The 13,392-nt window shown below is 38.4% G+C and overlaps 1 protein-coding gene across 5 annotated transcripts; it reads left to right on the forward strand.

Annotated features, from left to right (window-relative positions):
- Positions 1 to 3,731: 3,731 nt before the first annotated feature.
- On the forward strand, positions 3,732 to 11,337 carry LOC131347433 (uncharacterized). 5 transcript variants are annotated; one of them, XM_058381466.1, is made up of 28 exons: positions 3,732 to 4,095; positions 5,347 to 5,396; positions 5,504 to 5,569; positions 5,699 to 5,776; positions 6,255 to 6,311; positions 6,441 to 6,521; positions 6,607 to 6,663; positions 6,785 to 6,862; positions 6,964 to 7,020; positions 7,150 to 7,227; positions 7,365 to 7,421; positions 7,551 to 7,631; positions 7,765 to 7,821; positions 7,951 to 8,031; positions 8,284 to 8,331; positions 8,401 to 8,466; positions 8,634 to 8,714; positions 8,803 to 8,901; positions 9,014 to 9,061; positions 9,145 to 9,225; positions 9,325 to 9,444; positions 9,561 to 9,610; positions 9,691 to 9,760; positions 9,848 to 9,934; positions 10,182 to 10,280; positions 10,391 to 10,468; positions 10,592 to 10,690; positions 10,800 to 11,337. In XM_058381466.1, the coding sequence occupies exons 1-28, from the start codon at positions 3,936 to 3,938 to the stop codon at positions 10,938 to 10,940; spliced, it is 2,205 nt and encodes a 734-aa protein (XP_058237449.1). In that variant the 5' UTR covers positions 3,732 to 3,935; the 3' UTR covers positions 10,941 to 11,337. The 5 variants fall into 5 exon arrangements, with proteins under 5 accessions (XP_058237449.1, XP_058237448.1, XP_058237453.1 ...); XM_058381465.1 differs by having other exon boundaries at positions 8,284 to 8,466; XM_058381470.1 differs by lacking the exons at positions 7,765 to 7,821; positions 7,951 to 8,031.
- The last annotated feature ends 2,055 nt before the right edge of the window (positions 11,338 to 13,392 follow it).

The following is a 13,392-nucleotide window of genomic DNA, read 5'->3' on the forward strand; positions in this document are numbered from 1 at the left end:
CATGGTCACAAGCATACTTAACATCTTTCTCTCTCTCTCTGTCTTTCTCTGTCGAGCTATATGTCCCACTTCGTGGTTCTCACTGATGCTGTGGATGGACATGTGTGGACAGACTGTGACCACTAGTCAGCTATGGACAGAGAGACTTGGAGAGTATCACACAATCACAGATCTGCCGTTACATCTGTCAGCTTTTTACAGTAAGGAATCAGTGTCTATAATGAACTCAGAAACTAGACTGACCTAATAGTTCCCCATAAGCCCTTGGATGCTGTTGTAGAAAGGACATTACTGTATTTAGTTATATTTACATTATTTACTGTCCAGTGTCACCCAAATGAGGATGGGTTCCCTTTTGAGCCTGGTTCCTCTCAAGGTTTCTTCCTCATATCATCACAGGGAGCTTTTCCTTGCCACTGTCGCCACAGGCTTGCTCATTAGGGATAAAGTAGAGATAAAATAGGGATAGAATAGGGATAAAATAGTAACTTTAATTTAAACTTTATATTTTCATTTCCTTCTCTGTTTCTATACTTCTGTAAACATGCTTTCAGACAATGTCCAACCAAAACCACCAAAGGAAACTTATGGATGGAAATATCTAAAATAAACAAACAACCAACAAAACAAATAAAGAAAGAAAGAAAGAAAAACGTTCAAAACAGAGTTGAAATACTCATAACACATTAATATTTCTAAGTGCTCCCTGATCTGCAATCACTGCTGCCTGGATTTCACGCAGTCTCATAGTATTGTTTTCCACCACCATATCTCCAATGGCAGCCTCCTGTTCAACACTACAGATCTTTCCTCTGCCACCAGTGTGTGGTGGTGTGTGAATTCTGTAAAGTAAAAGCAAAATTGACTTTATGACAATCACATAAATGAGATTGATGAAACATCTGCATTACCGTGGACACAGTTTGTTCTGCTAACAGGGCACTGCAGTTAAGCTGAAGTACACAGTGGTATGCAGTAACATAAAAAAAAAAAGCCCGACAATAGATGCCATAGTGCTCCAACCCAGAATGGGCTGGACCCTATGTCCAGCCTCTCTAAAGGACAAGCCATGATTGATGACATGGTCAGTACTTGTTGCCCAAATTCCGTGGCAGCTGGAGCTAAAAAAAAAGGGGGGGGGGCAACAAACTTAAAATCAAACTGTTAGTAATGCAGGACTGTAAATAACCATTTATCAGGTGATTATGTATCATTAATGCTAAGATAAAATACTGAAAAAGTCAACTGTTAAAGCATGCAATAAATCTACTATGAATCAGTTAATATAAGTTCAATGTGTGTTTATTATCAGTAATGAAGTAATGAAGGTAATCATTAAAACACACACACACACACAAATGAGCTAAATACAGATTTGATTTTTTTATTTTAAATAAATGATAATATGCCTAACAGAGGAATAGTACAACTAAATGATCTCGTTATTAAAATATATAATTATTGTTCATGTGTTAAAGTAGCGTTTTTCCCTGGCTAAGGTTAAGGGGGCGGTGCCCCTGCGCCCCCTACTGACCGGCTGTCACTGCCAAGATTTCATTGGAAGCTTGAGCTATTTTGTCTATTTATCCTATTTTGTTCTCTAGCTGCAGCTTCTCCCGCAAGCATGCAAACACCTCTTCCTCTGGCCCCTCTTCCATGGCCTCTTACTCTCCTTCCATCCCATTCAACTCTTTGATTCATGCTTGCAAATAGCAACACAGAGGTGGCAAGGTGCCGTGTTTTATACATGGAAGAGGACTGATTGCTGATTATTATTATTATTATTATTATTATTATTATTATTATTATTATTATTTCAATATAGTGTTATTATGATCCATAAAACCTAATCATGTACCAACTGCCTTCAAGAAGTAAGGGTTATCCCCATACTGAAGAAAACCTGCTCTGAATCCCTCAGACATCAGAAACTACAGACCGGTATCACTTCTCTCGTTTCTTTCAAAAATTCTCGAACACATTGTTTATAATCAGCTGTCTGACTGTCTCCTGCAGAAGATCCCAACCAGTCTGGCTTCAAAGTCGCTCATTCCACTGCCCTTTTGGTGGTCACTGAGAAACTACATGCTTCTAGATCAGCCAAGCTGTCATTGGTCCTCATCCTCGACCTTTCTGCAGCATTTGACACAGTTAACAGCAAGACTTTCTTGTCCACCCTCAGGAGTCTTGGAATTTGTGGAAAAGCATGGGAATGATTTGCTTCCTACCTGGATGGTCGCTCATATCAGGTAACATGGAAGACATCTGCTCCATGCAAACTTTCTACTGGTGTTTCACAAGGTCCTCTCCTTTTATCCTCGTTATATCCTCACTTGGGTTTTCATACCACTGCTGTGCCAATGACACCTTATTTTCACAACTTATTTTCTCCTTCCCTTCCTCAGAGACAGCGTCTGCTCAGATCTCAGCATGTCTGGTGGACATTTCATCTTGGATGACAGCTCATCAGCTGAAACTCAATCCCAGCAAAACTGAACTGCTGGTCATCCCAGGTGATTCATCCCTAGCCCAATACCTTGCATTATCTCTGAACAACTCCATGATCTCTCCTTCGGCCACTGCTGACAACCTCGGGGTAACCATGGACAATCAACTATCCTTATCCTCCCCTGTTGCTAATGTGACACGCTCATGTCGGTTTCTTCTGTACAACATCAGAAGGATTTGACCATTTTTATCCACATAGGCTACTCAAGTGCTTGGTCAGTCTCTGGTCATTTCGAGACTGGTTCTACTGCAACTTTTTACTGACAGGTCTTCCTCTGAATGCAATTCATCCACTGCAAATGATCCAAAATGCAGCTGCACGACTTGTTTTCAACCTGCCTAAGTTCTCCCACACCACCCCACTGCTGCGTTACCTCCACTGGCTTCCGGTAGCTGCACGCATCAGATTCAAAACACTTTTAATATATTAAAATTTATTAATAATAAAAAAATAAATAAAAAAAACCCCTCAGTTTTAGGCTAATAGTATCCTAAGTCTGTAACCTATTGAACCAGTGTTAACATATTAATTGATGGTAACTTTAAAGCACTTTTGCACATCGCTCAGGATAAGAGCGTCGGCCAAATGCCAAAAATGTAAATGTAAATGTAAATACATTGCAACCATAAAACAACAACAACAACAACAATAATAATAATAATAATACTGAAGTACCATAATGATAATGCAGAGATCATGAAGTGGTGTAAAACAACAGGTTGGACTATATTCTGGTGTAAAATGGCCTAAAGAGGCTGTTACAACCCGTGAGGTAGGGGTTGTTTTGTGTGTCCTGTCCAGTGCTTAACTTCTTCAGGTTGGTCCACTCCGTACTCCAGCCCGGGCTTTCCTGATGATAAAAGTGTGCACTATTCAATGAACTTCTCGTTTTCATTATTTTATTATTCTTAACGTGTTTAGACGAACACGATAAAGAAGCTCGGTTATATTATTACTAATACTATAAAGTATTATTAGATAAAATAGACATTATACTACATATTGCAACCATAAAGCAGCGGCAATAATAATAATAATAATAATAATAATAATAATAATAACATTTTTCTCTTTATTATTTTATAATTGTATTGTTTTATTTTATTTTTAAAATTATTATTAAATAATCCATAAATCGAGTTTCTATACAGAAATCCCAATCTCAGACAATCCCACGTGGGGTCTCGAGCCCCGTTGTCAGAACCTGTGCGCGTGTCATGCTGGGCGTGTCCTGTTGTTCAGGGAATTGTTTATTTCTGTTTAAACTGTCTCCATAGTGATAGCGCGTGCCTAGGAACGATTTTAAACCCATACACGACTTTGAGTTGGTGCTTGGCTACAAATCAACTTCAGATAATAAGACCACCGAAAGCGACAGGAGATCAAACCCAAGACTACACAAAGCGACAGGAAAAGAAGAAACTGAATGGATCTACGAAGATTTCTCCCGGGTCTGAGGAGCTGGACTCCCCGTCAGATCGGCTTTGCTGCGGGGCTGCTCGCTGTCTCTGCAGGTGCAGGTTACTGCGTTTACCGCTACTTGCAGGGACAAAGCGCTGCTGCTGACCACACTCAGCCAGCTCACGGTAGGATGATTTGACTTTAATGTCATAGTGTTTTTACAGTAAATCGTGTTTAAGTTACAATGTGTTACAGTCTAATGTTATCTAGTTAATCAGCGATATCCTCTTTTGCCGCGTATTAGCCTAATGCTAGTTACCCTGCTAGCGAACTCAGCCATAGGAATAAACTACACAGCAAAAATACTTCACGGAATTGATGACATTGACTTCAGGATTTATTTAATTTCCGCAGTAAAATGTTTACTTCACTGGCAGGTCACTTTTAACAACAATGACTACAGGTTTTACACTAAATCATGCTTAGCCTTATGATTAGCCAGCTCGCGCGCCACGGACCTTTAGCTAGCTCGCGCGCCACGGTTAGCGTCAGTTGTTGACCTAATGTTATTTATCTAGAGAATTTGTCTCTGTGTTTCATTATTACACAGATTACATGTTAAATTAATGTACTTTTTAATGTCATTACTGTCTTTTTGTTACAAATGTGTTATCTGCCTTTGGAATGTAGCTAATCGTGTCATTTCCACAATACCATAGTGAGTATAAAGATAGTTAGATTGCTGAACTCGGCATAATAATATTATTATTATTATTATTATTATTATTATTATTATTATTATTATTAATAATAATAATAAATTTAATAATTAGACATTATAATATTAAAACAGATAATATTTGGGTAATGGACAGGAGGGTTTAGAGAGTTTAATCAGGTCTCGTGCACAGTGAAGCTGACTATAATACTGTAATTTTCTGTTTCTTCACAAGTTCACTAGCTATCATACTCACAGGGTTATAAACAGTCTCTCTCTCTCTCTCTCTCTCTCTCTCTCTCCATTTAGGACTACTAAGTAAAATAATTAGAAAATGAATCTGCTTGCCATCACTAATCTATCATTTGTGTGTGTGGGAAACACTGGTCTAACACTGGTCATTAGCTACACTGCTAACAAACCTGGCTATATAGCTTGGCCGCTAAATATTGTATAGTGTAGAATAAAACATTAAAATCATTAGATGGCAAAATATTTTTTTTTTATTTTTAATGCTTGATTTTAATTTAATAGTTAGCTGAATGCTAATGCACTTGAAAACATGGCTACCCGTTTTAAGCTCTCAACACGATACAATATTTCTCCAAATTTTACCTACTAGTTAATAAACTTGGCTGTTGTTTGTAAATGTATGATAGAAAATGTTATTTGTAACTGAAGTCATTATTCTGAGTCACAGAAAACTCATTTTTTACAGACTCTGTGGATGTGCTGGGAGAATCACTAGATACTCCCTCTGTCCTCCAGGTAGTTTCAGATAAATAGTCCCATTTTAACTACATTTCAAACATGTAGGCTGCTACTAATTGTGTGTGTGTGTGTGTGTGTGTGTGTGTGTGTGTGTGTGTGTTAAGGTCGTTGAGCCCAAACTGCTGGTGCTTCCCACGGAACCTCAGGTGGACACTTCAGCTGTCACTCTGGTAACCAAACTTATAATTTATTAATGAAAGATGATTGCTGGATTGTCCATGTGACAGAATGTTAGATGTGTTAGTATGAAACTGTTAGAATAAGAAACACTTGTGAACTTTTTGCTCTACTTTTCACAGCCTCCCAGTGCTGGTGAGCTGAAAAGAGCCTGTTGTGATGTTCAGGTCTCTCCAGACTCCATCAGCTCCCAGTCTGAGGTACTGTACAATGCTGCAGCTGAGATACATACACACACACACAAACGCACACACACACAAACACAAACACACACACACGTCTTTACAAGTTCTAATGTTTTGTTTTTTGTTCTATTTCTAGTCAGTTGACATGAAGAGAGGCAATGAAACTCACCATGACACTTCAGCTGTCATTCTGGTAACCAAACTTATAATTTATTAATGAAAGATGATTGCTGGATTGTCCATGTGACAGAATGTTAGATGTGTTAGTATGAAACTGTTAGAATGAGAAACACTTTTTGCTCTACTTTTCACAGCCTCCCAGTGCTGGTGAGCTGAAAAGAGCCTGTTCTGATGTTCAGGTCTCTCCAGACTCCATCAGCTCCCAGTCTGAGGTACTGTACAATGCTGCAGCTGAGATACACACACACACACACACACACACACACACACACATCTTTACATGTCCTAATGTTTCGTTTTGTTCTATTTCTAGTCAGTTGACATGAAGAGAGACAAAGAAACTCACCATGACACTTCAGCTGTCATTCTGGTAACCAAACTTATAATTTATTAACTAAAGATGATTGCTGGATTGTCCATGTGACAGAATGTTAGATGTGTTAGTATGAAACTGTTAGAATAAGAAACACTTGTGAACTTTTTGCTCTACTTTTCACAGCCTCCCAGTGCTGGTGAGCTGAATAGAGCCTGTTCTGATGATCAGGTTCAGACTCCAGACACCTTCAGCTCCCAGTCTGAGGTACTGTACAATGCTGCAGCTGAGATACACACACACACACACACATCTTTACATGTCCTAATGTTTCGTTTTGTTCTATTTGTAGTCAGTTGACATGAAGAGAGAGAAAGAAACTCACCATGACACTTCAGCTGTCATTCTGGTAACCAAACTTATAATTTATTAATGAAAGATGATTGCTGGATTGTCCATGTGACAGAATGTTAGATGTGTTAGTATGAAACTGTTAGAATGAGAAACACTTTTTGCTCTACTTTTCACAGCCTCCCAGTGCTGGTGAGCTGAAAAGAGCCTGTTGTGATGTTCAGGTCTCTCCAGACTCCATCAGCTCCCAGTCTGAGGTACTGTACAATGCTGCAGCTGAGATACATAAACACACACACACACACACACACACACGTCTTTACATGTCCTAATGTTTCGTTTTTTGTTCTATTTCTAGTCAGTTGACATGAAGAGAGACAAAGAAACTCACCATGACACTTCAGCTGTCATTCTGGTAACCAAACTTATAATTTATTAATGAAAGATGATTGCTGGATTGTCCATGTGACAGAATGTTAGATGTGTTAGTATGAAACTGTTAGAATAAGAAACACTTGTGAACTTTTTGCTCTACTTTTCACAGCCTCCCAGTGCTGGTGAGCTGAAAAGAGCCTGTTGTGATGTTCAGGTCTCTCCAGACTCCATCAGCTCCCAGTCTGAGGTACTGTACAATGCTGCAGCTGAGATACATAAACACACACACACACACACACACACACACACACACAAACACACACACACACACACACACACACATCTTTACAAGTTCTAATGTTTTCTTTTTTGTTCTATTTCTAGTCAGTTGACATGAAGAGAGACAAAGAAACTCACCATGACACTTCAGCTGTCATTCTGGTAACCAAACTTATAATTTATTAATGAAAGATGATTGCTGGATTGTCCATGTGACAGAATGTTAGATGTGTTAGTATGAAACTGTTAGAATAAGAAACACTTGTGAACTTTTTGCTCTACTTTTCACAGCCTCCCAGTGCTGGTGAGCTGAATAGAGCCTGTTCTGATGATCAGGTTCAGACTCCAGACACCTTCAGCTCCCAGTCTGAGGTACTGTACAATGCTGCAGCTGAGATACACACACACACACACACACACACACACACACACACACACACACACACACACACACACACACACACGTCTTTACATGTCCTAATGTTTCGTTTTGTTCTATTTGTAGTCAGTTGACATGAAGAGAGAGAAAGAAACTCACCATGACACTTCAGCTGTCATTCTGGTAACCAAACTTATAATTTATTAATGAAAGATGATTGCTGGATTGTCCATGTGACAGAATGTTAGATGTGTTAGTATGAAACTGTTAGAATAAGAAACACTTGTGAACTTTTTGCTCTACTTTTCACAGCCTCCCAGTGCTGGTGAGCTGAAAAGAGCCTGTTCTGATGATCAGGTTCAGACTCCAGACTCCATCAGCTCCCAGTCTGAGGTACTGTACAATGCTGCAGCTGAGATACACACACACACACACACACACACACACACACACGTCTTTACAAGTTCTAATGTTTCATTTTGTTTTTCGATTTCTAGTCAGTGGACATTAGGAGCAATATAATGTTGTGTTTTAGTGTAAAACTCTTGTGATACAAAGCACTTGTGATCTTTTTGCACTGCTGCAATGTTTACTTTTGTGAATGGGGGTTGTAGATGTTGAGCTTTATCTAAATGTTATTTGCAGGAATTCTCTCAATTTAAGGAAACTGAGGATCATCTCACTGAAACTCAGGTAAGGGCTTATTCATTGTGGCATTACAAAATGTTGTTAACTGCAGTGACTAAGTTTGTGTGTGTTAAGGTTGTTGAGCCGTACGATGAGCTGCTGCCCACCGCATCTCACGATGACCTTTCAGCTTTCGTTCTGGTAAACAAACCATTCATTTATTTACTAAATCCAATCGCTGCAGTTTCCAAGGTTTTTTTTGCTTTGTTTCATATTTTTTGTAAGGAAAGCAACAGAACCTTAGATGTGTTCGTATGAAACTGTGATGACAAGAAGCACTTACGATGTTTATGCTCTACTTTTTACAGCCTCTCACTGCTGGAAAACTGGACCACGCCTGGAAGAATGTTCAGTTCCTCTGTGCTGACTACTTTAGCTCCCAGTCTAGGGTATTGTACAGAGCTGCAGCTGAGATACAAAAACACAAACACCATTAGTTACAAGTTCTAATGTTTAGTTTTGTTTCTGTATTTCTAGTCAGTGGAAGATAAAACCTGCTACTTCAGGATGATAAGGGGTCCGGAGAGTGTGTTCTGCTGGTTTAATAACAACAAGACCTGCTACTTGAACCACATGGTAATTACAGGCTTAATTACTCTGATGAAGAGATTTGACATTAATGATTATTAGATGAGAACTTTTGTGAAAAAGATCTTGAGTTTCAGCTGATTTTGCTGTGCATTTGCAGGGATTCCCTTATGTTACCCGTATTGAGGACTGTTTTACTGGCATTAAGGTAAGGGATTATTCATTATGGCATCACAAATCTTTTGTTAATTGCAGTAACTGATTGTGTTCACTTTAAAATGTTCTTTAAAGAGCGTATCTGGGAGGGTTACAGAATATATTTGCTGTAACCACGTGGAATCATCTGTCCTTGTGGCACTGGAGGATTATGGGGTAAGTTTATTACATTAGTTATTATTTATTCACGATCTATATATTTTTAAATATGTGTTTTAAGAATTTTTAATAATATTTATTTATTTTATTTAACAGCACATCTTTAAGAAGGTGACCTGTACATACCTGCATGTGCTTGAAGATGGGCAGGTGGACACCGCCACATGGGAAAAGAAAGAGGTTTGCTCTCCTCACAGTTCACAGAGCAACTCTGAGGTAATTCTGTGTTTCCAGACTTCCGTGTATCTACACATACTCGCTATTCCCCTGGATAGGAGTCTGTAAAATGTACTGTGAGAGTTTTAATGATTCATTGCTAATTTGCCTTGCAGGACGGTGAGGAGAGATTTAGCCCAGAAGAGGTGGAGTTGCCCTTTATTAGGTACAATCCTCTTCCCAGTTTAATGGTGTAATGGTGTTATTTATGAGTAACATACACTAAGCATTTCCATTGTTCCTTAGCCGCCATCTTTCAGACAGAGAGGTGACTGACATGGGCTTGAAGCTGCCTGCTCTCCGCCAGGTGTTTGATGTGAGTGAAACCTTTGTGTAGCTGCTGTTATTGCACAGGTAACATCCACTCTGCTTTAACTTATATTGTGTGTTGTCTTATATTCAGACTATTTTAGGCTGCATGCTTAATCTGAACTTCCTGTTTCTGACTGGAAAGAAGATTGTGATGCAACTGGCAGCAGCTAACAACCAGGTGAATATTTTCACGTATCAATAGCTACTTTTCTGTTTTATAACAATCAGTCTGTTATGAATGAAGGACTTTCTTAGGAAAAATATTCTGATAAACTGTACATAATGAAAATTTGGGCTATGTGTTCTATCAGCTGTGTATCTTTAAAGGAAAACTGGACATGCATGCAGGGTTTAAAATAAGTAGCCATGTTGAACACCGTAGACAAAGTGAGTTATAGAGATTTGTTTTTGTTTTGCTTTAACAGGACGCAGCTCAAGTACGGTTGGCCTACGAGGCGCTGATTCGGTTCCTGAGGGCATCGTCTAACCAGGAATCCATTGCAGCAGAGCTCTCCGGGGCCGGTGTAAGCTTGCAAATGCCTGTATAAAATGACTTGTTTAAACATCAATGAAATGCCACATGTAAAGTAATGAATGTGTAATGTAATTTTTTTAATTTTTCATGTTTGTGCAGCTCCATTTCAACTTTTTGGATGTTTTCTATGAGCTGCTCATCGTCGGCTACTACGGGAATGGCTTTGTACCTGATCCAGTAAGTGTCTTATCAGAAGATTTCTAAATTATGCCTGAATGTTGAATATTTTTCTTATATTTTAGAATTTTCCCAGTGATAATATATGGCATTAATGGAGCTTGTTGTCTCTCTTTCTCCAAGTTTGAGGGAGGATTCTTACAGCGGCTGATGGCACTCGTCAGCATGTGGGACCTGGATGTGTGGGAGCCTGCAGCGGAGCTGTATTTTACAGTGCTTATTGTAAGTGTTGAATATCTTCTGATGCCACGATGCACAAATTCTCAGCTTTGTATCTCTAGGTCAGTGACACTGTTGGATTTGTGTTTGGTGTGTGTGTGTTTGTCAATAGGATCAGCTGACAGAACTTTTAGAAGTTCTGTTTTCTCAGCCGCTGGAGCTCTATGACGACCCAGAAGCCTTGGCCACTGCATCTACAAGACTCATGAAGCAGCATGTCCAGCTGATGATGAACACTTTGGAGAACCTCTGAGCTATGTGTTCCCTTAACCCTACACCTCCCCATTCCCTGCCATCCCTCACCCCAGAGAGACACACGCACACACACCCATCACATTTCATACTTATTTCCTTTACTAACCCCACATTTGCCCCACATAGCTCAAGCTCTCCACAGGTAGGTATAAATATATTTTGTTATATTTTAGCTACCTCTGTACATAAATGTCTCTTCTTGTCTTTTTTAACAGGTCTTCAGGACTCCAGGACATCATTTTTATATCATTTTTAGCCTCTGTAGAATTTTTCTTTCCCTTTATCAATCCCACCACCCCAATTACCCCCTTATACCTCTTTGTAGAATGTAGAAACAGTATCCTATAATCATCTGTAAATAGTTCTTTATCTGTAAATAGTTTTATCTTTTAGTATAGTGCTTATATAGATGAATTCAATAAAATATTTTATTAGCATCTACTGAAGCCTCATTCTGATCATTTCTATTCATCAATATACAGTGTTCCTTTAAAAAGCACCCCAAACACACAAGATGAATTTCTCATGAATGACTGAAACTGTGAGTTATTCACCAAAATGTGAAAAATGACAAATAAGTGAATTATCATGTTTATAGCCTTCACAAGTTTGTTAAGAGATCCAGCTTGTAGAAAAGTCTGATTATAATTTCTAATTGTAGAAAACAAAAATCTGTGACATGACAAATTTCCTCTTAGTGAAATTGTTTACATGGAATAGTATTGACAAAACAGACTGTTTAGCTCATTTCTAGACACCCAAGAAAAGTTTTGTACACAAAAGTAGAGTCTTGAAGAATGAAGCTGGTCCTCGTTCAGACATCCACGTTCTTGAGAAAACTGGAATTTTTTGTTGACTTTCAAGATCCTGGTTACTGAAGGAAAACGAGTGAATGGCTAAAGCTGAAATATTTCATCTGCTTCCTACTCCTAGAATAGAAATCTCAGAAATCTTACACCCACAGAATCATCAGATTCTTATCAAGGTCTTGCTATGTGAATTGAAAAAAAAATAACTTGCTAATATTACAGTAATGTTTGATCCCTTTAATGCAGCTGGATTGAGAAACAAGCCCACAAAGCTGTTGCAGTAGAATTGCTTGTTAATAGTAACATGACTTTTTCCTATACTTTCTATAGAGGCTGGGGAAAGCTCATCTCTCATCCCCAGTAGCTGTGTCACTGCCCAGTGACACAGCCCATTGCACCGTCTCTGACCGCTAGACTCTGCAGCAGAATGCAAATAATAGCAAATGTGCTATTATTTATATATATATATAATGTGTGTTCAGACAAACATGTAGTGTTAGAATGTTTCACTTTAGGCACTTGAACACTTCACTTCCTTCTCTCAAGCAGGGTTTATGTGTCTAATAACAAGAAACCCCACAAGCAGTGACACTTGCACTGTATTTGTCACTTGTTTAAAACATCTTTCAATTTTTCGAAGGCCCTTAATGCACGAGGCAGGATTCTGTACATGACCTTGAGTGTTAATTCTATATGTTTTCATAAAGACAAAAGCAGAATCATTTCCACCATTACTCATTTCTGTTTCAATGTTTTGTTTTTCAAAATTAATTGATAAAAATTAATAAATAAATAAATCTTTATTTTGCTCAGTGCAAAAACCGTGATAATGGTTTTGCATTGTTTCACCCTTCTGGTTTTCTTACTCAGTAGTAGTCATGGAATTTTTTTGCAGGTTAGGAAGATGATATATTGATAATGTTGGTGCTGGAATTTTAAGCAGACATTCACATCACACCACATGGTAGTCGCCTTGCTTTCTTCTAATAGATAATGTTTGTTGATGACAATGATCTATTACAACTTGTTTATTCTGTATGTTACAACTTTGTAACTTTAATTTGCTAAAGCCTGAATTACAGGAAATGAAGTCTTCAAAAATGTGTGTACATATATATAAATAATATATATATTGATTTCAGCCAAACCATCTTGTGGGAGATGCTCCAGGAAGCATGGGGTGAAATCTCATCAGATTATCTTGAAAGATTTACAGCTAGAATGGAATTTCTAACTCTTTACATGTCGGCATGTCCTGTTCTTTTGCTATATTTTCTATTCAGACTAATTTTGTGTGTGTTTCCTTGGAAAACAATTAAATTTTTGAGTGATCCCAAACTTTTGAGCGGTAGTGTACACACATATACACACACACTTTTCATGGCAATATATACAATACATTTATATGACAGTGCTGTTTCAACACATGCCCATTGTGGTCCACCAGAGGACGCCATTTCTGACATAAAATTATTCACTTCCATTTAATTAAATTCTGGGTTTTCTTTCACACAACAGTGGCTCACCTTCATTCAGCATATTGCTTTCGAAATCTGCAGTGCATCCGGAAAGTATTTACAGCGCTTCACTTTTTCCACATTTTGTTGTATTACAGCCTTTTTCCAAAATGGATTAAATTAA

The sequence above is a fragment of the Hemibagrus wyckioides genome, linkage group LG27, assembly GCF_019097595.1.
Source record: "Hemibagrus wyckioides isolate EC202008001 linkage group LG27, SWU_Hwy_1.0, whole genome shotgun sequence".
In the NCBI taxonomy this organism is placed as follows: domain Eukaryota; kingdom Metazoa; phylum Chordata; class Actinopteri; order Siluriformes; family Bagridae; genus Hemibagrus; species Hemibagrus wyckioides.